The 27,805-nt window shown below is 36.6% G+C and overlaps 1 protein-coding gene across 6 annotated transcripts in view; it reads left to right on the plus strand.

Moving 5' to 3' along the window:
• TANC2 (tetratricopeptide repeat, ankyrin repeat and coiled-coil containing 2) overlaps positions 1 to 27,805 on the plus strand; it is a 359,086-nt gene that overhangs the window by 133,956 nt on the left and 197,325 nt on the right. For 3 of the 6 annotated variants that reach the window (XM_070390029.1, XM_070390030.1, XM_070390031.1), the window contains exon 4: positions 640 to 822. In XM_070390029.1, coding sequence (XP_070246130.1) covers positions 640 to 822 — 183 coding nt within the window. The remainder of the gene's footprint in view (positions 1 to 639; positions 823 to 27,805) is intronic. The other 3 variants (XM_070390032.1, XM_070390033.1, XM_070390034.1) reach the window with 1 other exon arrangement.

Here is a 27,805-nt window from a genome sequence, read left to right on the forward strand (position 1 = left end):
TAAGAAATAGTTACAATGATCCTACCAGGAATTACACAGATTACATTGTCAAGCAGGTGAATATCTTCTTTCATGCTGGTCTTATCAGGGACAATTGAAGATTGATGTTCTAATTATAACACTTGTTGTGTTGTACTACAATTATTATTTTTTAAAGATTTTTTTTTTGATGTGGACCATTTTCAAAGTCCCCGTTGAATTTGTCATAATATTGCTTCTGTTTTATGTTCTGTTTTTTTGGCCACGAGGCATGTGAGACCCCCAGCTCCTTAACCAGGGATTGAACCTGCACCCCACCCCTGCATTGGAGGTGAAGTCCCAACCACTCGACTGCCAGGGAAGTCCCCTGTAATTATTGTTTATATGACTGCGTTGCTCATGAAACAGTGAACCCTTACAAGGAGGAATCCTATCTTATTCTTGTTCAGTTTCTTAGTGCTAGACCTCAAAGTAAGTACCCAGTAATGGAGAAATGAACGAATGTGTTGCGAATACCTTTTTTGTCTTTTCAGAGTGAAGAATCAGTATCAGTATACACCATGCTGAGTCATCCAGAAAGGTCAGTTTTAATAGAGAAAAATTTTAGGAGATGAACCTCTTCTCACCAGCTCTTTTGTCCTGTCTTCTCCTGTTTCACAGGTGGCATCTCCACAGAAAGCGACTGTGCTTTTGAGCCAGACTACGCCGTCCCACCACTTCCCGTGAGTGAAGGTATGCAGCACATTCGGATTATGGAGGGCATGTCTCGCTCTCTTCCATCCTCCCCCTTACTCACACATCAGTCTATCAGTGTTCGGCTCCAACCTGTGAAGAAGTTAACTGGTAAGGACTTTACCTACATTGAGTATGTTTGACAGGAAACCTGACAGTATGCACTCTAGCTCATAGCAAATCTGTTTATGTGCATCTCTGGGTTTTTCCTCTTTGGCCTTTCTAATGTCACAGACTCTTGGAAAGTAGAGCTCCCACTGATTTTCATTTAGGAAATTAGACTAGTGCTCCTTTTGACAGATTGATGTATTTATTTTCTAAATGATCCATCTGTTGTGGACATATTTTTCCAGGCTTTCAGGAAATTTCTGGTTTTGCGAGAATATACTGTTGTTCTGATTGCATTTATCAGCTTGTTCATGTCAGATTACCAGATGGAGATATTGTAATTTTAGAATAATGAAAGTTTCATAGTTCAGTAAGGATACTTATTTTTTGTTTGAAATCTTGATTTGTATTTTTCATACCTATTTTTAACTGCTGATTTAGATGTTAACCTCTCCATGGTACTCTCCATGTTTACCTCTCCAACTTCTTAAAATATTCACTATAGTATAGGTTGTGGATTGACTTTAACATGATCTCGCAGTATGTATGGTACAGTCAGATCAAGTTGTTAGGTATCAAACTGTGTCTTTATTAAGTGAACTTTTATCTCTTAAAGATTTTTCAGGAAAGAAGATTTAATATGTTAAATGATACTTAAGTGCAAAAGTATGTATTCCTGGGTCATTTTGTTAGATTTCTTTTAATGTTATTAGTTTATATCCAGTATCAGTAAGTTGACTGGCATTGAATGGATTATGAGTGTATGGAGGCAAGAAATGAAGTCATTCCCAAAGGATGTATTGACTTCCTCCTATGTGTCTGGCATTGAGTTAGACAATAGAGTTGATTATCAAACAACAGTTCAAAAGAAAATAAAATGATGGGGGGGAAATGAGATTTTCAGACTCTTCCATCTATTTTGAATAAAACTTGTATTACAGTGTTTATAATTTTCATTAAAATGATAGTATTTATTCTGTAGACCTGCAGAGCATAAGTTATGCTCTTATATTATTTATTTTTGTTTTAGGCATCTTCAAATGACTGACTCAAAGTCTGTTTTGATTCTTGGATTAGGTAAAAATCAATAAAATAGCTTAATAGCATTTTACTAAAATACTTATTCCTTCTGTTATCTAAAAATAGGAAAATTATATGTAATTGGTCTTGAATAAAAATTTCAATGCTTAGAAATTTCCCCTTTTTCTTACAGTTTAAGGTATTATTGATTACTGAAAATGCAAATAACCAAATCTGATGGCTGCCAAGTGATATGCTTGATTTTACCACACAGATGGGAAGAAATAGCAAGAACAATTGTTTCCTTATAGAACTTAGCTATATTGCCCAAGATTTTAGAGATACCACTTTCCTGTCCCATTTGACTACTCCAGTTTGAACTTCAGCTTAAATAGACAACCTTTAGGTAACCCAAAAGATAAGTACATATAACAACAAAGCCAACAACATGCCTGAAAACAGAGAGGTGGTAGAGGGAAGCAGCAGTAAGTATCCTTGGTTAATTACATGTGTGAACTATTCAGGTTTAATATTATGGTGCTTGAAAGGTAAGTATCCTCTCAGATAATTTTGTTTTATTCACTGAAGAGATTTTCAAAGCCCTAAGAGTTTAAAGTTTGAAGATGCATTTTAAAATATCCGAACAAAAGAAGTCTATCTCCTGAAAGAGGATGCCGTGAAAACTTTGCTGTGGCAAATTTTCTGCCAAGTGAATTAGGTGATAAAAATCTTCTGGTTTAACCCAGAATGAAATTACTTCGGAATTTAAATTAAAAAGATTATTTAGTAGATTACTCATCAGTTATCTTTCCTTTCCTAATTATATTTTGGTATAAATAAGTAAAAAGAACATTGAATGGAAAAAGATTAGCTGACCATAAGGGAATGTCCTCCAGAGAATTGTTCTTCTTTTTTTTTTTTTCAGAGAATTGTTCTTAGCAAAATACATTAATTGAATATGGCCATTAGGGCTAGACTTACTAATTTATCCGTTTCCATTCATTTAAACTTCCAGCTACCTTATCTTGCTTATATTCTTATTATAACCAAACTGAATTAGTAGGGCCAGAATAGTTACCTTTTTCTGTTTTCTTTCTGACTTTATCTAATATTTAGTCCCCTGTCTCTGCTACCATCAAGGGATTTACTCGTTTTTCTGTGCTCCTTACTTATCATTAAACAAATATTTGTTTAGGACCTACTGTATCAGGCACTGCTCTAGATACAGTAAACCGAGTGCAGGAAAATACAATTGAAGCCCCTGCCTTCGAAGATGTTTATATTCCAGTTGTGAGGGAGCTATAATAAACGTATAACCAATAAATAAATAATTTTAGATAGCAAGTACTGTAAGCGTAATAAAGTAGGAAAAGGGAGCGAGAAAGACTGGGGCAGAGGTAGGTTTCTCTCTATGGAGTGATTGGGGAGAATCAGAGAAGATGTTTGAACTGAGGCTCAGTGATAAAGAATGTGCCTGCAGTGTAGGAGCCCCATGTTCAATATCTGGGTCTGGAAGATCCTCTGGAGGAGGGCATGGCAACCCACTCCAGTATTCTTGCCTGGAGAATCCCATGACAGAGGAGCCTGGCTACAGTCCACATGGTCTCAAAGAGTCAGACATGACAGAAGGTACTTAGCATCCACACATGCTGAATAACAAAAAGAAGCCAGTCATGGGAAGGTCTGGGGTCAGAGCCTTCCAGGCAGAGGGAACAACCAGAACAAAAATCCTAAAGCAGAAATCAGTGCTGGTGAGTTGAAGAATTAGAGAGAAGGCAGTGTGACCTCAGCAGAATAAGTCAGAGGGGAGGGGTGTATCAAATAGTTGAAGACATGGGCAGAAGCCAGAGTTTTTTATGATCAGGGTAGGGAGCCTACTCTGTAGGATTTTTAGCAGAGCTGGAATGGGAAATATGATCTGATTTACCTGTTTATCAGAACTTGATGGCACATGTGGTATGAGTGGCCTGTGAGGGTCTAGAGCAGCGGTCCACAACCTCTTTGGCACTGGTTTCATGGAAGACCATTTTCCCAGAGACCAGGTTGAGGGAGTTGGTTTCGGGATGATTCAAATGCATTATATTGATTGTGCACTTTATTTCTATTATTATTACATCAGCTCTACCTCAGATCATTGGGCCATAGATCTCGGAGGTTGGGGACCCCTGGTCTAGAGAATCCCACATTCATTAACCATGGGTGTGTTTTCCAGACCTTTAACAAGTCTTAACCTTCTAACAAGTTAAGAGAATATTGAAAGATAATCTTTCTGTTTGTTTTATCAAATAAAACATAACAGAGTAACATTTCCCTATTACTGTTTTTTTATAACCTTTGTACTTTCAACATGTTTGTCTTAGTCCTTCACACAGTTGTATATGAAGATCTATTTCCAAATATTTTGACTTATCTTTAGTCTCACGGGAGTGAGAATGGGGAAAGGCCTGCTCAAGAATAAAGATATGTAATTTGGAGGTTGAAGACTGTGTGTGTGTTTGTGTATAGTTAGTGTGTGTGTGTATATATATATATGTTTAAAGTATATATAGCTCTATCCAGTACAAAAACAGGTTACAGTAAAAGTGGTTAAGAGAGGAATGGGTTCTGTGGTCATGCTACTTGTGTCTGTATCACAGCCCTGAGAAAATCACTTAACTACTCCCTGCTTCTGTTTCTCCATCTGCAGAGTGGGTTAATGATCCCTCCTACCTCATAGATAGTCAAACCTGTCCCTTGATGGTTACCAGTTGCTTAATACATGCATAAACACATGTATTTGTTGTTGTTGCTAACTCGTGTCAGATTCTCTATGACCTCAGGGACTGCAGCACACCAGGCTTTTCTGTCCTTCGCTATTTCCCAGAGTTTGCTCAAACTCGTGTCCATTGAGTCAGTGATACTATCTAACCATCTCATCCTCTGCTGCCCCTTCTCCTTTTGTCTTTGATCTAAATGCTGAGAATGTGTGAGCAGTTATTGTTGACAAAACTGTTTAAATTTGGAGAGAAGTTTTTAAAAACTCTATTGAACATTAGACACCAATTTGGAACTTTAAAATCTGTCATGTTTTAAAAATTATACTTTTTAATGAGTAATAGTAACAATGATAACAATTCTCATTTTAGTGCCTGTTGTGTGACATACCATATAAACACATATTCTTCACATGTATCTCCATTTTACACATGAATAAATGAAGCCTTAGAAAGGTAAAATGTCTCGCTCAAAACAATACAACTAAGAAGAGATCAAAGCCAGAATTAACACCTAAGCCTTTAAACTCCAAATGAGGTTCATTTTACCAATGAAAAAAATTGAGGTTTATAGAATTTACCCAAGGCATCTGGTATATCAGTTAAGACTTTTTGTTTAAAAAAAAAAAGTAATAAGACATAGCCATGGTTTAAGCAATAAAGGGAAACTAGAAGACCTGGAGGTTGGTCATGCCTCAGGGTTCATTTGCCTTAGTTGGATATTGCTTTGCTTTGGGGGGAGGCACGGAAGAGAGTGCAGAAATACACCATCGGCCCTAGTTAATTCTGTGGTAACAGAATTGCCCCTGTTTTCTAGCTTCTTATTCAGTGATCTTTCCAAGATGTTTTTGTTCATAATATCATGAAGTCCCTCAGGGTACTTCTTAACATGTAGAAATTGGGAGTGCCAGTAATTTATTCATCAACACTTAATGAATTTACACTCTGAGTTTAGTAGAAGTTAAATTTTGAGTATTCATACTGTTAGTAGAGCTGTAAATTGGCACACTGTTTTTGTAGGACAGTTTGAAATAGGTGTCAGAATTGTAATGCTCATCATCTTTGACCCAACAGTTTTATTGCTAAGAGTTTATTTTATAAATTTGAACAAATTTAAAAATTATGTGTGTGTATATGTAATATTGTTTATGTAGTAAAAAAAAAGACAGTCTATTTATCAGTAATAGTCATCTATTTATGTTTTTAAACAATATGCAAGCATATACATATCACTGCTAAGTCACTTCAGTCGTGTCCGGCTCTGTGTGACCCCATAGACGGAAGCCCACCAGGCTCCCCAGTCCCTGGAATTCTCTAGGCAAGAACACTGGAGTGGGTTGCCATTTCCTTCTCCAATGCATGAAAGGGAAAAGTGAAAGTGAAGTTGCTCAGTCGAGTCCAACCCTCAGCGACCCCATGGACTGCAGATTTTCCAGGCAAAAGTACTGGAGTGGGGTGCCATTGCCTTCTCCGATACATATCACACACGCATTCATTTGGTCGTGAAGCAGAGAAATGATAGCTTGAACTCAGAAGCAGGAGGAGGAAGACATGAACTTTGTTGTATGCCCTTCTGTAATGTTTGTGTTTCTATGTGTAAAACCCATTCTCAAGAGGCAGTCTAACAAAATGGACCCTGACTGCCCTTTCCTAATTGTGTCAGCTTGTGCAAAGTTGCTTCAAGTCTCTATACTTCAGTTTCCTTGTTTCTAAAATAAGGATTAAAATAGTATTTACCTCATAGGACTGTTAAGAGAATTGGATGGGTTGATTTGTATAATGCTCGTAAGACAGTGTCTGGCATAGAATAAGCAGTCCAGTAAATGTTAATAATGATCATTATTAAATTTTAAAATAGATTTGGGTGAAATAAATAATAAAATAGATTGCTACCAGCTGTCAAATATCAATTCTGAGCCTTTGAAACATGACCTTCAAGTAATTTATTTAATTGCCTTAAGTAAGTCCCTCTCCTGTTGTAGGGAGTTAACCTTAAAATACTGATGTCAAAAAACAAAGAAAATACTGATGTCAAATGGATTAGTATCTAGCCTCTGGGAAAAGATTTTTTGGCCTGATTTTTAAAGTATTTCCTACCAATAGGTTGTAATGACCATGTGGCAGTCCAATTTAGATGGTAAATAATTCACAATATCCAGTACAATCATGCTGCAGCCTGGTTATTTTAGATGCTAGCTAAGGCCAAAATATTGTTTTCATTATTCATAAAATGAAATTATTAACTTGTTTCTGAGACATCCTGGGAAAATTGCTTAAAGCTATTTTGACATTAAAAAGAGCCTACATAGTTTGATACATTGTAGTGTACTTATGATATGTTCTTTGCAAAGGAATAATTGTCTTGCAATTTTTAGAACCACTGAAATTCAAGATGTACATTAGTAAATTTTATTAGAAAAAAAATAACAGGTTTGCTATAAAGATTAACATTTCTTAAACATAAAACCTAGCTAGTGTATAATAAGCATTGATAAGTGTTACTTTTCTTTTAATTTTATGCCTTGGATAAAGTGGAAACATAGTTTGAGAAAATTATTGAAAAGCCACTTTGGAAATATAAAGAGCCTGGAGATCATGTTAGTCTCTCTAGTCTGATTTATCTGATTTATACGCTAGTATAACAGAAGAGTAAATAACTAGGTTATAACTAGGGAGTTATAACCAAGGAGCAAGTTGGGCAGGGTGGCAGTGTATGAAAAATTCCTGAGGAGAAATCAAGGGTAGGGGAACTCTTGCTGAGATCTGGGTACTTAGACACCAAGTGTGGGATATTCTTGCTGAACTGACTTCGTAGGATTCTTGCTACAGCTGGGCTAAGCTGAGGCCTTGTCAAATAATTGGGTTTGACATCAAACAATAGGGATTGGCTACAAGGGTGTGTTGTACAACACAGGGAATATACCAGTATTCTGTAATAACTGTAAATGGAGTGTCACTTTTATTACTTTGAGTTGATTTTTTTTTAATTTTATTTTATTTTTAAACTTTACATAATTGTATTAGTTTTGCCAAATATCAAAATGAATCCGCCACAGGTATACATGTGTTCCCCATCCTGAACCCTCCTCCCTCCTCCCTCCCCATACCATCCCTCTGGGTCATCCCAGTGCACTAGCCCCAAGCATCCAGTATTGTGCATCGAACCTGGACTGGCAACTCGTTTCTTACCTGATATTTACATGTTTCAATGTCATTCTCCCAAATCTTCCCACCCTCTCCCTCTCCCACAGAGTCCATAAGACTGTTCTATACATCAGTGTCTCTCTTGCTATCTTGTACACCGGGTTATTGTTACCATCTTTCTAAATTCCATATATATGCGTTAGTATACTGTATTTATGTTTTTCCTTCTGGCTTACTTCACTCTGTATAATAGGTTCCAGTTTCATCCACCTCATTAGAACTGATTCAAATGTATTCTTTTTAATGGCTGAGTAATACTCCATTGTGTATATGTACCACAGCTTTCTTATCCATTCATCTGCTGATGGACATCTAGGTTGCTTCCATGTCCTGGCTATTATAAACAGTGCTGCGATGAACATTGGTCACTTTTAAAAATCGTCAGTAGGTAGATGGGTGGCTATCTACTGATGGCTCAGTGGTAAAGAATCCACATGCCAAGCCGGATTCAAGGGATTGATCCCTGGATTGGGAAGATCCACTGGAGAAGGAAATGGCAACTCACTCCAGTGTTCTTGCCTGGGAAATCCCATGGACAAAGGAGCCTGGCGGGCTACAGTCCATGGTGCTGCAAAGAGTCAGACATTACGTAGCAACTGAGCATCAGGTAGGTAGGTAGGGGGACTCAGCAGCCTGATTACATTTTAGTTAAGGAGAGAGTCTCTTGTCAGCATATATATTTTGAACAACTAAATGACAACATACATTATCTGACAGAGTTCTTTATTTAGTGTTTGCACATAGAGGATTTGCAACATAATTAAATTTGCTCTTTAGATTTTTATAGAAACATAAGGTAGAAGTTTGTATTAGTATATAGCAAATACTCTTCTACTAATTTTTGCATATTTGAATGGAAGTTATTCATACAGAATAAAAACATTATGCTATCACAGTATTTATTTATAGTGGAATTATGTAAGGTAGTTGTAGTATTGCTGTGTAAATTCCACTCAAATACAGTTGTTCTGTCTTCCTCTCTGTTCAGCCACTACTAGGTGAAGTTTGCAAAAATGACAGGATGTCCCTTTATGGAGAAAGGGCCAAATCCTCTGATGAGGATCGGCAATGTAAAGGAACCTCTGGACTCAGTTACTCAAAACATTTGAGGGTCAGTTGACTTAGCCAAGTATATGCGAAATTGTAGGAAACCATGATAGTATTTTTCAATAGATCTCTTGTCAGTATTTACCTGTGGGAAGTCGTCCTTTATAAACTTGTGCTCGGTTTCCCATTTCCTTGTATCTCTCTAAATGGTCATTGCCTCCTACAATGTATTCTTTTTTGTTTGAAAATCAGTATTTTCTAAAAGAAAATAGTGTCTTCCTAGGAAAATTACAGCATATACTACAGATAAGGATAATTCCCAGCTAGATGTTTTTATAATTTTCCTGTGAAACAGTTATTATTAACTATCATCTGTGTTCAAAAAAAAAGATTCCTGAGATGTGTTCTTTTCTTTGATGTACCATTTAACTGGTAAGCAGATGAGCTAATTCGCTACTTTCTTTTTCTGTCTTAGCATTATTAATTGTTTGGTTCTGACTTTGATCATAGAAAACTGAGTCACCTTGGCTAGTCTAAACAGAAAGACTTTTAGTAAAGGTTTATGATGGCTTTCAGAATCTCTCAAGAAGGCCTGACTGCAGTCAGACACCTCACCACCCTACAGTCCTAGAGGAACAACATGACAACCTCTATCACAGTTGCCCTGGAGGAACCAGATGCCTCTTCACCGCAGAGTTTATCATGTACTAATGGGTTTTCTTTTTCCCAGTGTGCATATATGTGTATGTGTATGTTTGAGTGCTTTTATTAGAAAACAAGAAATACTGAAAGTGGATTTACTATTCATTTAACTCAAGGAGACAGAAGAAGCATAAGTAAACATAAAAGAAGTAATCAGAAAAAAAATTAAAAGCAACAATGAATACAAGTAAAATACAGAATAAAATCTTTGATCAGTGAAGCTGCAAACAAGTTCATTGAAAAGATTAAGAGAGTAGAAAATTCTTTTGACCAGTATAATTTTCCATCATAGTGGAAAAGAGGAGAGAGATGAGTTAAATAACTCATAGGGCACATAGAGCAAGAAGTGAAATAGCCACTGATAATAATGTTCTTTGTTACAATAAATATATAGTATACAGGTTTATAGTAGGACCACGTAAAAACTAGGTAAATGGAAGAAAACAGACTGTAAAACTGACTCAGGTAAACAAAAATATGACTAGCCCAGTAACCAGAGAAATCAAAGAACCCTAAGAATCAGCAGGTCCAGATGATTTTGCAGTTTTACTAAACTTTTAGGTAATAGTAATAATAGATAATGTTTATTGAACTGTTTCTGTGTTCCAGACAGCTTTACATAGTGAACAGATTTAATCTTCATGGCAATCTAAGTGGATAGTCAGTGGCTTCTACGTCAAAACTTTCAGTAGTGGCAAGCTTTCTGCTTTGTCCTTAGCCTGTTCTTTTGTTGAATAGTTTTAACCATCAATTTTCTATTTAAAAGTGAAAGTGTAGTCAGTCATGTCCAGTTCTTTGCAACCCTGTGGACTGTAGCCTGTCAGGCTCCTCTTCCGTGAAATTCTCTAGGCAAGAATACTGGAGTAGATTGCCATTCCCTTCTCCAGGAGATCTTCCTGACCTAAGAATCAAACCCAGGTCTCCTGCATTGCAGGCGGATTCTTTACTGTCTGAGCTACCTGGAAAGCCCCAATTTACATATGTGCAAATATCCTCTGTTGTTTCCACCTAGTACTTCTGTTCACTCATGACATAAATGAACGTCCTCTTTCACAGGGCAGTCCTTTTATCCTGGAAAGCCATTTTCACATCTGCTTTCTCTAGCTTAAGAGACTTGTTTAAGACCTATCCAGTATTCAGGTAGTACTACATCTGTGTTACTTTCTTTATCTTCTAGTCTGATAATTATATCAAAATGGACATGAGATAATTTCAGAATTACTTTCCTTTGTGACCCTTTATTGACTCTCAGTGAGCATTTTTCCTTTTATTAAGATTTTGTAGAAGCTATTATGATATTCATATGTTCTTACTTTCTAGTCCTGTAGTCCTCCTAATTTCCTGCGTGGATTTACAAAGATTTCTATTAGTAGTTTCACGTTCTGTCTTCATGTTCTTTTAGAACTCAAATGTAAATTGTGTGGTCCTGGATTTCAGGTATGTTTTTAAACTCATAACTTGGACTTCAGTTACTTCTTGACAATGTTTATTTTACCCTTTTTAGTTTAAATATGATTAATGGAGAAGATTAAAGCAGAATAAGGAGTGAGTAATTGTTCTATCTCTTGCTTAGAGGCCAGGTGTTAAGCATGACAAACTCTGCAGTCAGTTAATACTTGTTATACAGGGTTCAAGCCCTGGCTTTGCCACTTATCAGCTGTATGACCTTGCTCAAGCCACTTAAATCCTCTGAGCATGTTTTCTAATCTGTATTATAATGGTATCATTATTCTTATTATTTCTGCCTCACAGGGTATTGTATGGATTAAATAAGATAATATGTATGGTCAAGTACAGCTGATTGATTCGTAAATGGAAGCTTAGAACAATATCATTACATTTATTATCCTTCCCATACACTGGATCTGGCCTTCTCATGTTTATGTTATTTATTATTATTATTTATTATTCTCATGTTTTATTCTAAGAATATCCAGACCTTCTTTTTTTTTTTTTTTTTGCTATCTTTAAAACAGCTCTTCTCGTTAGGGGCTCTGTTCTTCCTTAACAGTATAATTAGAGGGTTTTCCACTCTTCATCTTTGATTATATCCTTCTCTCTTTGTGTGTTTCTATTCTGGACACAAATCCATATTTATCAGAGAATTCATGGTATGCCCATGTTTCTTTATATTATTTCGTACATTTGTGGTTGTGTAAATTCCTTTTTAATTTTTAATCTATACTCTCAAGCTGGCTTCTCTGTTAGAATTACTGACTATTGGCCCACAACTTCCTTTCTTTCTTTTTTTTTTTTTTTCACTTTTCACTTTTTTTTTTTTTAATTTTAGTTTTAAACTTTACAATATTGTATTTGTTTTGCCAAACATCGAGTTTTTTATTTGGAAATCTACTTGCCTAAAATCTGAAGTATGGAGTTGACTTTTTCCAGCATTCCTATTAGAGTGGTGACCCAATACAGAGATGTTTGTGTAGATACATTTCTCTGTGTGCCAAGCAGTTACTGTGTCAAGCCTGTAAGTATGATTTGACAGTTACTACCATGAAACCCTGTTACCGTCAGTACTGTGCCCTGGATGTAATTCTCAATATTTGAAAGAGCCTAAAAGAAAATGTACATTTACTTGTCATAAAGTTATAGAGGCTAGCTTTTTTTTCTTGAATGAAACTATATCACCTTTTCTGTGATCAGCTTATGTTTACTTGAAACTCCAGTTAATAGTTTGTTATATCTGTTTGAATTAATAAATGAAAATTTTGGTAGATAAAATCTCTTAAAATGTAAGTCTGTGTGGAGGAAAATAACAAAAGGAATTCTGACAGGTGAAAAAGTTGACAATTACTTGGTTAATAATCTCTGATACTCTTTTGAGCTAACATGTGGTGTTTCTCAGAACTGAATATCACTTTTAAAGATGGTAGTGAAGTTTATAGAAAAAAAAAATTCTTCATTGTCAAAGCTTCCTTTGTGATTTCCCCCAGAAAACTTACCACAGTTTTCTGGCACAGTTCCTAGGAAGTCTATTTTTAAGCCTAATTGTCCCTGTTTTTCCCTACTTACCTACCCACCTCCTCTGCAATATGAGCAGTTCAAAAAGTGTCAGATGTTGAATGTAAGTACTAAATAATATTGGTCGTTAGTAATACCCTTCAGTCACAAAGTATTATGAAAGGCAAAAAAGTAAATATCCATGATTCAAAAGAAATCCTCTCAGTGACTCTCCAGACAGGAAGTAAATTATAGCATGGGATTATATAAAGCTTGTGTGCTCAGTTGCGTTTGACTCTTTGCAGCCCTGTGGACGACTCTTCTGTCCATGGAATTTTCCAGGCAAGAACACTGGAGTGGGTTGCCATTTCCCATTCCAGGGGCTCTTTCTGACCAAGGGATTGAACTTGCATTTCTTGCATCTCTTGCATTGGCAGGCGGATACCGTACCACTGTGCTGTCTGAGAAGCCCCATTTAAAGCTTAGCAGAGAATATATATTCACTTTATAATAACAGAACTTATTATAATGCTAAACCAGTTTTTTCTCATTATAGAAAATTACATGCTCTAAATGATGTATTCCACTTGTGAGAATAATAAATACATTGTTGCTGTTAAGTGGCTCAGTCCTGTCCCACTCTCTGTGACCCCATGGACTGAGGCATGCCAGGCTTCCCTGTCCTTCACCATCTCCCAGAGCTTGCTCAAACTTATGTCCATTGAATTGGTGATGCCATCCAACTATCTCATCCTCTTTGTCTCCTTCTTTTCCTGCTGTCTGTCTTTCTGAGAGTCAGGGTCTTTTCCATTGAGTCAGCTCTCCACATCAGGTAGTCAAAGTATTGAAGCTTCAGCTTCAGCATCAGTCCTTCCAATGAATACTCAGGGTTGATTTCCTTTAGAATTGACTGGTTTGATGTCCTGGAAGCCCAGTGGACTCTCAAGAGTCCTTTCCAACACCACCATTAAAAAGCATCAATTCTTTGGCACTCAGCCTTCTTTATGGTCCAACTCATGGCAGGACAGAATTCTCCCTCTTTGATGAACATTTTAAACACCGGAGGGCAGAGTGTTTCAAAGGACATTTTCTTTATCATAAATACATTATCCCATTATCATTCATTCTTTCATGTCATTGGCTGCATATTAAAAAATAAGAAATACACCCGTTTGAGAATCATCTTTGTGTCTGAGTGATCTGTTTTGTTTAGACAACAACATGAGTGATATTCTGATATATACGAGTTAGTTAATCTATGTTTTCCCTCCTTTTCTAGTTAAAGTCTGTACTTCTGGCTTCTGAAAGTGACTATATGTACATCTATTATCATTTAGTGATTTTCATAAATTCAAGATTTACTTAGTGAATTAAAATGAGAGAAAGGAGATTGATAAGTACACGCTTTTAGGCTTTTAGTTCTACTTATCCATAAAAACTTTCTGAAAAAGCCACCTGCCAGCTAATGATCTTTTTCAAATATTGGGATTGTAATTTAGAGATCACATTGAGGAAATTTTATTCAAGGGTTAGGTAATAAAGTCAACATATCAAGTAAAAACTGTTTATAATAAAAGTTATCCCCAGAAATCCCTTAAGTACCATTCATAGCATTCATTAAGCAGAAATACTGCTTCTCACTATGTCCAACCTTGCCAGTTTTTAAAACTCCTTTACTGACCACCAGATGAATAGTTGGCTCATGGGTAGAGGCCACATTATATGATTTTTAAAGAATATGTTTCCTTTGTCTTCCTTTGTCATCAGTCTTCTCTTAGATGTTCAAGTCCTAATCTGGAGCAGTAGCCATTCCTGGGAAAGAAAAAAACCAAAATTAGAATTGAGCCAAGGCTTGAGTTTCTATAATAAGTAGTATGAATACTTTCTTACTTCTGTGACAATAGAGAGTTCATATATTCACCTCTTCATAAATATTACCCTACCTTTAAGCACTGTAGGGTTTAGCACTGATGTTTGCTGCTGCTGCTGCTAAGTCGCTTCAGTCGTGTCCGACTCTGTGCGACCCCATAGACAGCAGCCCACCAGGCTCCACCGTCCCTGGGATTCTCCAGGCAAGAACACTGGAGTGGGTTGCCATTTCCTTTTCCAATGCATGGAAGTGAAAAGTGAAAGTAGAGTCGCTCAGTCGTGTCTGACTCTTCTCGACCCCAATGACTGCAGCTTACCAGGCTCCTCCGTCCATGGGATTTTCCAGGCAAGAGTACTGGAGTGGATTGCCATTGCCTTCTCCGAGCACTGATGTTTACTCCTTAGCAAAAGCTTATAAAGGGAGATGACTGGGAAAAGAATAAAAAGGATATAAAACTCTGTGTAAGGTTTAGAATGATTTACCTAAATTAATCATAAGAGAGTTAAAAATTAGTACTCGGGAATAGCTTAGTCCCTTAAATCTCTTCTACCCTTAAGTTAAACCTAATTAAAAAAATAAAAGCAAAACCTATGTACTTTGTCTTTTAAAATATCTTAACCATGTCCTTATCCCTATCAGCTCCTACAAAGCATAAGCAACATTAAAATGAAAATCAGTGAAAAAATGATTTGTTACCCAAGTTTGCATTTTTTCCAAAAGTATTCTGGAATCTAACGTGTGGATCAGCTCAGCATGATTTGGGGGAGAAGGGAACTTTCCCTCTTTTTTTCTGAATTACTGAGTTACTGGTATTTTAAAAGATACAAAGAGAATTTCCCTTAAAAATAACCACTGAGGCCAAAAAAAAAAAAATTGATTAAAAACACACACACACACTAGGTAGATTAGTCTGTCAGGGTAACAGAGAACAGAGATATGCTATCCATGAAATTTTCAAATCTTACCTGTTAGTTGCTCAGTCTTATCTGACTTCTTGTGACCCCCATGAACTGTAGCCTGCCTGGCTCCTCTGTCTATAGGATTCTTGAGTCAAGAATACTGGAGTGGGTTGCTATTTTCTTCTCCAGGGGATCGTTCCAACCCAGGGATAGAACCTGGATCCCTGAATTGCAGGCAGATTCTTTTTTTTTTTTATTTTATTTTATTTTATTTTATTTTTAAACTTTACATAATTGTATTAGTTTTGCCAAATATCAAAATGAATCCGCCACAGGTATACATGTGTTCCCCATCCTGAACCCTCCTCCTCCTCCCCTCCCCATACCATCCCTCTGGGTCATCCCAGTGCACTAGCCCCAAGCATCCAGTATTGTGCATCGAACCTGGACTGGCAACTCGTTTCTTACCTGATATTTACATGTTTCAATGTCATTCTCCCAAATCTTCCCACCCTCTCCCTCTCCCACAGAGTCCATAAGACTGTTCTATACATCAGTGTCTCTTTTGCTGTCTCGTACACAGGGTTATTGTTACCATCTTTCTAAATTCCATATATATGCGTTAGTATACTGTATTGGTGTTTTTCCTTCTGGCTTACTTCACTCTGTATAATAGGCTCCAGTTTCATCCACCTCATTAGAACTGATTCAAATGTATTCTTTTGGCTGAGTAATACTCCATTGTGTATATGTACCATAGCTTTCTTATCCATTCATCTGCTGATGGACATCTAGGTTGCTTCCATGTCCTGGCTATTATAAACAGTGCTGCGATGAACATTGGGGTACACGTGTTTCTTTCCCTTCTGGTTTCCTCAGTGTGTATGCCCAGCAGTGGGATTGTTGGATAATAAGGCAGTTCTATTTCCAGTTTTTTAAGGAATCTCCACACTGTTCTCCATAGTGGCTGTACTAGTTTGCATTCCCACCAACAGTGTAAGAGGGTTCCCTTTTCTCCACACCCTCTCCAGCATTTATTATTTGTAGATTCTTAACTGTTTGAGCCACCAGGGAAGCCTTCAAATCTCACATAAACGCTCATTTTTAGGTTTGCCTTACAATTTCCTAGTTAACTGAGAGAAAAAGTAATTGAAGATGATTTGAAACAAATTTCTTGTTTTGCAAGGTCTTTAGTATTACCATTCTATAGGGATTGCTTATACTTCTTTATCTCCAAGTTATTATCTAAAGATGTTTATAAGTTACGTTGGGCCAGTAGAATTACATGATTATCTTTATACACCATTAACACTAGTCCATGGAATCTCTGTTTATCATGATTCTAAAATGAAATTTTGTTGTTTTTATTTGCCAAGTCATGTCCAACTCTTTTGTGATCCCATGGACTGTAGCCCACCAGGTTCCTGTGTCCAAGGGATTTCCCAGGCAAGAATACTGCAGTGGGTTGCCATTTCCTCCTCCGTGGAATCTTCCTGACCCAGGGATTGAACCCACATCTCCTGCATTCGCAGGCAGATTCTTTACCACTGAGCCAAGTGGGAAACCCCAAATGAATTAGCTCCTGTGACAAATATGTACAATATGTTGACACCAAATATTCAAACATAAAAACTAGCCTGAAAAAGTATTTACTTTTTTTTTCAGTATTTACTCTTTTAGACTATTTGTCATGTCTGTTGAGTTCTATTGAAATCCATTTTTCCTTTTCATCTTTGCTATTTTGCTTAATTAGGTATTTTAAAATAATACGACATAGATTTTTAGAGTTTCAAGCCTTTGCATTGCATTATTTTATTTCAACAGTAGCTTTAGGAGGAAAGTAGAAAATATGTTGTTACCTACCCATATTTCACTGATAAAGAATTTGAGGGTTGGAGTTAAGTGACTTACCCAAGGTTATATCTAGAAAGCAACTGAACCATTATCAAAACACAGTCAGAAGACTTTCCAAGTGCATGTCCTTTCTACTACATTGCAGTCCTTTTATTCACATTTTACTGAGCTTATCATCATTTATGGAGAGTAATGCACCATAAATTGATGACTAACAAATTATAATTATCCCCAAATTATTATTACAGTGGTAAGGCTGCCCACATGAGAGAACAATATAATAAAACAATTATCTAATTGTTTTGCTTTACTTTGTTTCTGAATACTTCATTAAATATGTGGTGATGGGAAAGAAACCCATATTGATGATACAGAACAATTCCATGTAGAGTTGCCCTATCTAAAACAGGTGTATAGTACTAGTGAACCATGCTTCAGAAGACTAGTGAAAGATTGTTTTCTCTGAACAAGTCAGTTCAGAACCTTGTCTCCAGTACTGCAGAGCACCGTTACCACTGCTGAATCCAAGCATTGACACTTTCCCTAGCTCCCTCTTCTCCATGGTTCTTTTTTGAAGCTCTTCTGCCATCCCCTGAAAGAAAAGGGACTCCTCTGGATTCCAGAGAGGTGAGGAGAAGCTGTGACAGGAGAAAAGTTCTCCAGGCTCAGGGCAAGGTCATCAGAAGCATGAAGTGGGATACTAACCCATTCTCACCAATGACTGACATAGGAATTTCCTTGATCACGTGTGAAGGTTGTGAGCATTTTCAGGGCAGTTAGTATCTTTTGCAGCTTTCTCTATCCATAAGGAATACAGGGGGTAGTATGCCTCTCTTTGAAATTGAAAGCATGGCTACTGTATTAGTCCACTGATGATTCTGCAGTTTTGGTGTATCTGGATGCTCCATCTGAATGGAAGGCATTTAATCAGGTTTTTAACATCTCTATTTAGAAATAAATTTTCTTCTATCTCACATTTTAGTTCCTTATTTATTACTGTCTAATTTTACCATTTAACCCAATGAAATGTAAAGGTATTACAGGCCCATATTCACTTGCTAAAGTATTACTGATTTATTTAGAAACCTCAATATGCAGTTTTTTGTTTGTGTCTATTTAGTTACTGTATTTTGCAATACATATTCGCATAGTTCTGATTTAGGAATTCAGAAGAATAAGATCCAAGGAGGAATCAGTAAGAAAGTAGTTTATTGCTTTAAGGCATGAGGAGCTTACAGCTCTTTAATATAAATTGTTCCCAGAATCCATGTCACAGCTCCTTATATGGCGCTGCTTTTTTTCCCTTCGGTTGCTATGACAACAGCAGCACTGCACCATTCATCAGCTCTGGACCTGGGCTGCATTGCTAGCCTTCCGTGTTACTCCTGAATGTTAAGAACATCCGTGAATCATTCACTATGTTAACGCTGCGCCATTAGAAACCTAAGAACCAGTTCTTCCAGCAATTTGCTCTAACCGAAGGATAAAGTAAACTGCGCCACAGAGAAAAATTATGTAAAAACATTTTTTTCCTAAGAGAATCTTACAATCTGTATTTGCTGCAGTATTCTGAAAGGATAAGCTTATATCAGGCAGTCTAATGAAAAGAACTCGTCTATGTAATCTTTCTTGAAATCATTAGCTGTTCAAAACAAATACCACCTTGAATCTCTGGATACAGGAAGAAGCAGGTGATGTTGTTAGGGGTTCTAAGGTCCTCTGGGAGCATCACTTGTGCTTTGGGACCATAACCAGCATCTGCTAGAAGAAGTATCACCTGTAACGCACAGTAAGTTCTGGGCAGTGTGAATTGCTGGCTGGAGGAGATTAAAGTGTGGATCGTTACTGATGTGTCAGATCTGAAGACAGCATGACCAGTGAATAAAAAGAAGCCTTTCAGGTTTTCAGGAGAAAAACTGTATAGTATTGACTCATACGGAAGAAAAACTAAAGCCTGTGAGTATGATGAGGAGAGTATTTGTGTGTTACAGGGAATTTGTGTGTTACAGGGGTTTCTGAGCTGTGAGGCCTACTTTGAGCTTTGTAGAAAAAGAAACGCAACCTAAGAGAATTTTACACTTAGTTTTCAGGGAAGCCATTAAGAAATGTCATTAGGCACATTATTTAACTTTCAATTGTGTGTTCTTTTACTTGTGTGTGTATATATATAAATCTTTTTAAAATAGTTTTATATTTTTAAAAATAATACTTCACTGTAAGGAGAGCTGTTTAAGTCAGTGTTTTAATGAAATATGAAGGTCAGGTTGTCTTTTTTTGTTGTTGTTAGGTTGTGATTCCAGAATAGATTTCTACTTCCTATTGCAGTATCTTATAAATAAGTATTTTAAAAAATAACAGTATGGAAAACTAGAATTTTGTAAGCGTATTTCTTTAGTACATCAAATCTTTCTTATTTCATTAACTGGAGTGCTTACAGATGGATGTTCTTGCATAGTTTAAGGATTTTTTTTTAACTTGACCTTATTTGTTAGTTATGTTGATTTATATTGTCTGTTTTCCCAGGTGAGAGGGGTGAATTAGAGAGTTACCATTCATACTTGTATTTTTAGACCACTTGGTAATTATCAATTTTAAGAAAAATTGGATTATAGATTAAATTTTCTCAAAATACTCTGCTTATCTCTGGCTTTTCTTTTTTTAGTTCTTTAGCTAACCGTGACAACTTAGAAATGTACTAAAAGTAGGAACTTGATTTTTCAAAATTAGAATATTTAGACTGATCTTCAGCCACCTAACAAAAGAAAAAAGCATTTCATCTGGGCTTATTTTTTCAGTTATTTATCTTCTTAAATTGTTCTTAAATACATGTTGTTCAGAGTAGATAAATTCCAAAGACATAACTGGTTTCCTTTATTTTAGATTAAATTACTGTAAATCTGTACGTATGACTTTGCCTAATGTTTAAGAACCTTTAAGTAGGGAGAATTAATATATTAAAGGATAGTGAAAGTACCACTTATACTTACTGTCATTAGTAGTAATATTTTACTTCTATTTGAAAACTTGTAATTAATAGGTTAAATTGATTGACATTTTAACCATTTCTATGTAAGCAAATACGAATTTTAAAATTTATATTTAGTAAATTGTACATTGTAAGTTAACACTCCTTTTTGACTAATCTATCCTCATAATTGTATATATACAAAGGGTTTTATATTCCATTGTCTCTGAAACCATAATTCTCATTAATAATAACAAAGACTGATTTGGATATTTTTAATAAAGATAGCATTTTAATAACAGATTTACTCATTTTAAAGTTATCTCCCTTGGCAGATGCTATGTTTTTTTTTTTTTTTTTAATGTTTGGGTCCTTGCCTAATGGATATATTCCTGAAAGATTATATGTAAGTGTATTTGTTTGTAAATTGTCTAATTTAAAATCTGCTAGTGAAGCTCCTTATTTTGAGAAATTCTGCAGTTGGTTTGATGAATCTGTATATCGTATCCTAGGTTTGCTTAAAGTAAGAGCCATCCAGTTTGTTTCAGTATCTAGGGTTTCAATTTGCAGATTTAACTGGCAGCATTCTGTGAAAAATATTAAACCTTATGCTTTGGACTTAAAGTTTAACCCCTCAATTTCAAGATAGTTTGAAATCTTCAGGTTTACTTTCTGAAATCTTTTAAAGTCTTTACAATACTTTTCATATAACAGATAACTGGGTAAAATTTTAATTGAAAGTAGGCATTGCTTTCATTTGGAGGGAAAAGGTCTAGTGAATAAATGATACATGAAATTTATAAGTATAAAAGGCTTAGGTTTCTTCCCTAGTTTCCATTAACTAAAACTTGTCACCCTAATACCACTTCTGAATGTTTGGAAAATTGTTAGTACCACTAATAAACTTTTACTAGAAAATAAGTTCCTTATTTCTCTCAGGATCTACATTAAGATTAAAAGTCTCATAATGGCGATAAGTTATTTTAAAAGAGTGATTCCTAGTTATTATTTCTCATGGGCATCAGTTCTAGTGTATCTCTGATAAATGTGTCTTCTTTCCACCCCAGCATTGTCTGTTAACGCATTTGGGGGACATCCCTGGCAGCCAGTGGTTAAGACTTTGCCTTCTAATCACAGGGTGCCGGATCAATCCCTGGTCAGAGAACTAAGATCCCACGTGCCTCTTGGCCAGAAAAAACCTCAGAACATAAACAGAAGCAATATTGCAACAAATTCAATAAAGACTTATTTTTTTTAAGTTTTAAAAAATTAAACATTTTAACTACTTTTGTAATCTCTGCAGCTTGGAACACGTTTACCTCTCTGAAGTTTCTCTTTTATAAAATTAATGAAATAATGCCTTTTGTAGTGTCATTGTTGGCATTAAGAAAGAGGATATATATGTGAAATACCTGGTATAGTAGTTAGCACAAAGGAAGCATTTTCTGAGTAATAATTCTCTACCCTTCCTCTTCATTGTCCAGCAGTTCTTAGGCTTTTCTTTTGGGGGTACCTCAAGACATAGGAATTTGAATGCACATCCAAGGGTTCTGGGATGTAGCCTAAAGGGGCATTTACAAAGCAAATCTGAAAGTTTCACAAGAGTCTCATTTTTTCCCTTTTAAAATAGTCTACATTCTATATTTTTAAATCATAAAAATGTTCCCAAAACATCTTTGAGTAGAACTCAACTCTTCAGGAAAATATGCCACATTTTCTCCTATAAATTTGCATACCCCAACATACTGCTGCCTGTCCTTAGGAATTCCCATGTTTAAAACATACTACTCAGATCTCTTCATCTGGGTATCATTTTATTAGGAAGTAAAGATCATTTATTAAAAGACACATGTGTTTCTCTGGAGATATAGATTAAGAATCAAGCGGCAGAGATGAAAAATTAATCTGGTAAAAGCTGAAGGGCCATTACTCGGTTCAAAAGAGCAAGTAGTGGTCTGGAGCTGGGTCGAGCTGTTGTGGACGAGAATGGAATACGTTCACGTCAGAAATGAAGAACTGTGATGGAGGAATTAACAATTTTAACATTTTTAAAGCTGCAAGAAGTCCTGAAATGTACCTATTTAACTGCTTAATCCAGCATCTCTGAAACTTAGATCAGTCTCCCCCTTTATTCATAAACTCCTACAAAATCATGTGCAAAAAGTAAGTGTTCTAAGGAGTACATTAAATAAGTGATCAAAGGAAAGTTATGTCATTTAGAAGGAAAGAAGAATGGATAACTGGGGATTCAAGTTGCATTATTCAATGGATAATGGAACAAAGTATGAAAACAATCATCAAGCACTCCAGATGATTATGGAAATGTTACATTTTATTCAAATTCCCCAGATAAGTTGTGTTTTAATATTTCAAAGAATAGTATTTTTTTTAATGAGAGAAAAGGTATTTATCATGTGTATTAGAAAGTGAAATGACAAAGTGACTTGAGAACTTGAAACAAGAGTGCACAGGACACGGATTTGTCTAGGCAGAGTTTTCATAAAGGATACTGTGGGAGAGAGAAACAGGACTGGGTTGAGGAGGCCTTTGGTTTGGTAAACTAAGTGGTAAACTAAGGTGGTAGCAGTGGAAAAGGTACAAAGAGAAGATTTTGAGGAATAAGTACATTGGTGACTGACCAGTTATAGAACCAAGGAAATATGAAAGGTCTGTCCAAGATGAGTCCAAGACTTTAAGAATGGAATTGGTGGCCTCATTAATAGGATCAGAGAGATTAGGGCTGCTGGTTTTGAGAGAATGAGACACTCGGAGTTCAGGTGATGAGATAATAGAGTGATATGGGTTATGTAGTTACAACGCTTAACAAGAGTAAGATTTTAAGATGTGAATTTGCAAATTATACCCTTAGAGAGTAGTTAAAACCCTTAGAATAGGTAAACATTTCTTAAGAATGAGAATTGAACAAGTAAACAGAAAAAGATGGGAAATGAGTATTTTACCAAGCGTTATCACTTTAACTCATTTGAACTTGTCAGTGGCAGTTTGAATTATGAAAACAAGACCTAATCACCTTAACCATTAAGCAATTTAGGCATTAAGAGATCAGTATTCCAACTTGGGTCTTTCTCTGACTATGGTTCCTACTCTCAGGAATGAAGAAATAAACCTTAAGGAATACTCCACTTAAGGAACCAAAAGAGAAAAACTCATGTTAAATAGGCAGATGAGGTGAATAAGCAGTCTAAAAGGACGCTTGGAGAACCACAGTGGTATAACTATTACAGGAGAACCACAGTGGTATAACTATTACAAAAGCTGAGGTTTGGGAGGGTTTTAGGGAATATTTAATCACTATTTTCAGATTCACTTAGAGGTCAAGAATACAGGTTCACATGGGGCCATGAATCTGTTTTTATGTGATCTGCTTTTTGCTTTCCTGAACTGGAGCCCAAACTCCTAGCTGCAGTGGTCTGCGTTAGGCAAATAATTGGATTCTGTTTCTTTACAGAGGAGAAAGGAGAAAAAGCTGTGTAACAGAACAGGTGGGAGTGGAGCTGAAAGAAGGAAGTATCTAATGAAAAGTTCACAGCCCAGTGCACTTTCAGAGTTCTAGTAGTTTTTTGGTGTCTGATACATAGTCACATACAGGACTCATCAAGGCTTTTGAAGTTAAAATGTTTCTGTTAATTTAACATCATTACTACAGTAAATTTCCCAGGAATTGAACCGGAGTCTCCTGCATTGCAGGCAGATTCTTTACTAACTGAGCTATCAGGGAAGCCCTTAACATACTTAAGCTATCCCTAAAGCAGGGTGACTGTTTTCCATTGACTCCTATGGTATGGTGTAGTAGTTCAGGTTCTGCCACTTAACTAGTTTTGTGATACTGAATGTGATAATGTAACCTGTGTTTCAGTTTTCTCATCTGTGAAATAGATGTGTAACAACTCCCGTAAGGTTTGTAAGGATTAAGTGAGCTTTTATAGGTAAAATGCTTACAATAGCCTCTAGTAGATAGTTAAGTACTGAATAATAATAGTTGATGCTGATGTCACTTATTGGCAGTAGCAAGACCTGATTTATCTCTTTTTGTACCTCTTTTACTTTTCCAGTTTCTCCTTTAGTGAGAAGGGAAGCTGTTTTCACTACTTCTTCAGTTCAGTCTCTCAGTCGTGTCTGACACTTTGCGACTCCATCAACTTCAGCATGCCAGGCCTCCCTGTCCATCACTAACTCCCGGAGTCCACCCAAACCCATGCCCATCGAGTCGGTGACGCCATCCAACCATCTCATCCTCTGTCGTCCCCTTCTCCTCCTGCCCTCAATCTTTCCCAGCATCAGGGTCTTTCCAGTGAGTCAGCTCTTCTCATCAGGTGGCCAAGTATTGGAGTTTCATCTTCAACATCAGTCCCTCCAATGAACACCCAGGACTGATCTCCTTAAGGATGGCCTAGTTGGATCTCCTTGCAGTCCAAGGGACTCTCAAGAGTCTTCTCCAACACCACAGTTCAAAAGCATCAATTCTTTGGCACTCAGCCTTCTTTATAGTGCAACTCTCACATCCATACATGACTACTGGAAAAACCATAGCCTTGACTAGATGGACCTTTGTTGGCAAAGTAATGTCTCTGCTTTTGAATATGCTATCTAGGTTGGTCATAACTTTCCTTCCAAGGACAAGCATCTTTTAATTTCATGGCTGCAATCACCATCTGCAGTGATTTTGGAGCCCCAAAAAATAAAGTCTGACACTATGTCCACTGTTTCCCCATCTATTTGCCATGAAGTGATGGAACTGGATGCCATGATCTTAGTTTTCTGAATGTTCAGCTTTAAGCCAACTTTTTCACTCTCCTCTTTCACTTTCATCAAGAGGCCCTTTAGTTCTTCTTCACTTTCTGCCATAGGGGTGGTGTCATTTGCATATCTGAGGTTACTGATATTTCTCCCGGCAATCTTGATTCCAGCTTGTGCTTCCTCCAGCCCAGCGTTTCTCATGATGTACTCTGCATATAAGTTAAATAAGCAGGGTGACAATATACAGCCTTGACGTACTCCTTTTCCTATTTGGAACCAGTCTGTTGTTCCATGTCCAGTTCTAACTGTTGCTTCCTGACCTGCATATAGGTTTCTCAAGAGGCAGGTAGGTGGTCTGCTACTTGTTAGGTTATTTTTTAAGTGAGTTGAAAGTATTAATGAGCAGAAGGTTTAAAGCATAACTGGATTTAGAAAACATCTTGCTGTCAAGAGCAGTGGGTACTGGTGTTGACTTCTCTTTGTAACATTGATCCGGTAACTATTAATGTGCAGAGTATTTCATTATGAATTTATATTACTTCCAGTGAAAACTAGTTTTGTAGTCAAACAGAAACAACCGAGAAGTATATAATTTCTCCTTCTTTGTTCAATTTAAAAGAACCCCCTTCCAAAAAAGTATGAATAAATATGTTGTCATATTATTATGATATGATGGCAAACTTAGAATTATGGTAATGTTATACATTCAGTGCACAGTAGGTTTTTCAATTTTAGCATTTATTACAATATAAGTTTTAAACTATTTAGCAATGTGGTGGTGGTGGTGGTTTAGTTGCTAAGTCGTGTCTGACTCTTGTACCCTCATGGACTGTAGCCCACCAGGCTTCCTCTGTCCATGGGATTTCCCAGGCAAGAATACTGGAGTGGGTTGCCATTTCTTTCTCCAGGGGATCTTCCTGACCCAGGAATCAAACCTGGATCTCCTGCGTTTCGGGTGGATTCTTTACCATCTGAGCCACCAGGGAAGCCCCATTTGCAGTGTAGTATAAAGACTGTATACCGTACTTTGTCGACTCTGGAGCCAGACTGTTTGGATAGGAGTCCTGACTGACACTAGTTCTATGTCCTTGGGCAAGTGATTTAACCTCTTCTGTGCCTCAGTTCCCTCATCTACAAAGAGCAGGCAATAATAGTCTCTACTTCGTAGGGTTATTGTGAGGATTAAATGAATAAAATACTTGAACAGTTCAGATCATAATTGCTCGATCTGTTACCATGTTAGTTAGCATGTGTGTAATTTATCTCTTGTCTCATTACAAGGCAGAAGCAGTATTTATCCTCTTTATTATTATATCCTCAATCTTTAATATAATGCCTGGTATGTAGTAGATGGAGAAGGCAATGGCACCCCACTCTAGTTCTCTTGCCTGGAAAATCCCATGGACGGAGGAGCCTGGTGGGCTGCAGTCCATGGGGTCGCTAAGAGTCGGACACGACTGAGTGACTTCACTTTCACTTTTCACTTTCACGTATTGGAGAAGGAAATGGCAACCCACTCCAGTGTTCTTGCCTGGAGAATCCCAGGGACGGGGGAGCCTGGTGGGCTTCCATCTATGGGGTCGCACAGAGTCGGACACGACTGAAGCGACTTAGCAGCAGCAGCATGTAGCAGATGTTCAGTACACATTTGTTGATCAGTAAAATATTCTGAGCTTACCTAGGGCCTCAGTAATAACCTTAGCTTGAATACTTTCAGCCAAGCAGACCAAAGCAAATAAGTCATGTAATGTTAAGAGTGTTTGTTCACTGAGGGGTTTTTTTGGTTTTTCTGTTTTTGTTTTTGTTTTTTTTTGATGAAATCTTAAAAAGTCACCGTTTCATTTATTGATCATACTTGTGCCAGTAAGCATTTTTAAACTGAGGCTGGAAGTAAGTGTGACGAATGAGGCTCCTTCTCTCCTCCTTGATTCTTAGGATTCTCTATAGACTTTGTAATGCCTAGAAAAGGAAGAAATAGCTTTCTTCATGCCAGTTTTGACCCAGTTTGAAAACATCTTGCTGAAAAGTTGCTCTGATGTGTGAAGTCAGTTTACCTAGGCCTGAGGTTGGAGACATACTCTAGGTATGGCAAAGTTTCTCATTTTTAAGTACCATAAAAGGTCAGATGTAACTTGGCAAGACTGAGGTTGAAATCTGCTCTTATTTTGTTACTCTCCCCACTAGGCATTCTCTGTTGTGTTATGGAATCTTCTTCATTGTACGGGGTGCACAGTGTTTGCTACTCACACCCATTCTGAGGATAAATCATTCCTTTAATGAGCAGTTTCTATATCCAGGTCAAAATCTAATCTACTCAGCATAGATTATTTTAAACGATATTCCTTTTGTCTAGGCAATGTGATGTGGAACCATGGGCTACCTCTTCTACGTTGAATTTAATTTTAATTCATATTTCCTAGATTATGCCTTGGGTTTTGAAAAGTCATTTTTTTGGCCAACATCTATCTGTCTGAAATGGCTTTGTTTTATGTTTCTAGTATTGCTTTCGATCCTTTACTTCTCAAATACTTTATTGTTAAGAATATAGCTAGTAGAATGTCACAAAATAGTGTAGTTTTAGAGAGTGAAATATGACAAAGTATAAACAACTCACTCTGTGGAAATGTATTCATGTTTTAATTTCCCACTCCATCACGGTCCTTTGAATTATGGACACTGGCTCTCATTAATCACCATAAGGGATTGGCAGAATTCTATACTCTTGTGTTTTATTTTCAAATCTCAGTCTTGTTCATGAAATGATGTAAATTTTCATATCTGTCTATAATTCTTCCAGTATTATAGACAGTATATGAAAATTATCTTAAAGGGCCTCTAAGAACCCATCTTTTTGATTTCCCATTAATGCAAAGTGTTATGAAATTAAACTCTACAGTTGGAATGCTTGTTAATTATGTAAAGAAGGAATGTTTGTATTTTTAAAAATATTCTGGAAAAAATCATC

Source organism: Bos mutus, chromosome 19, assembly GCF_027580195.1.
Source record: "Bos mutus isolate GX-2022 chromosome 19, NWIPB_WYAK_1.1, whole genome shotgun sequence".
Taxonomy (NCBI): domain Eukaryota; kingdom Metazoa; phylum Chordata; class Mammalia; order Artiodactyla; family Bovidae; genus Bos; species Bos mutus.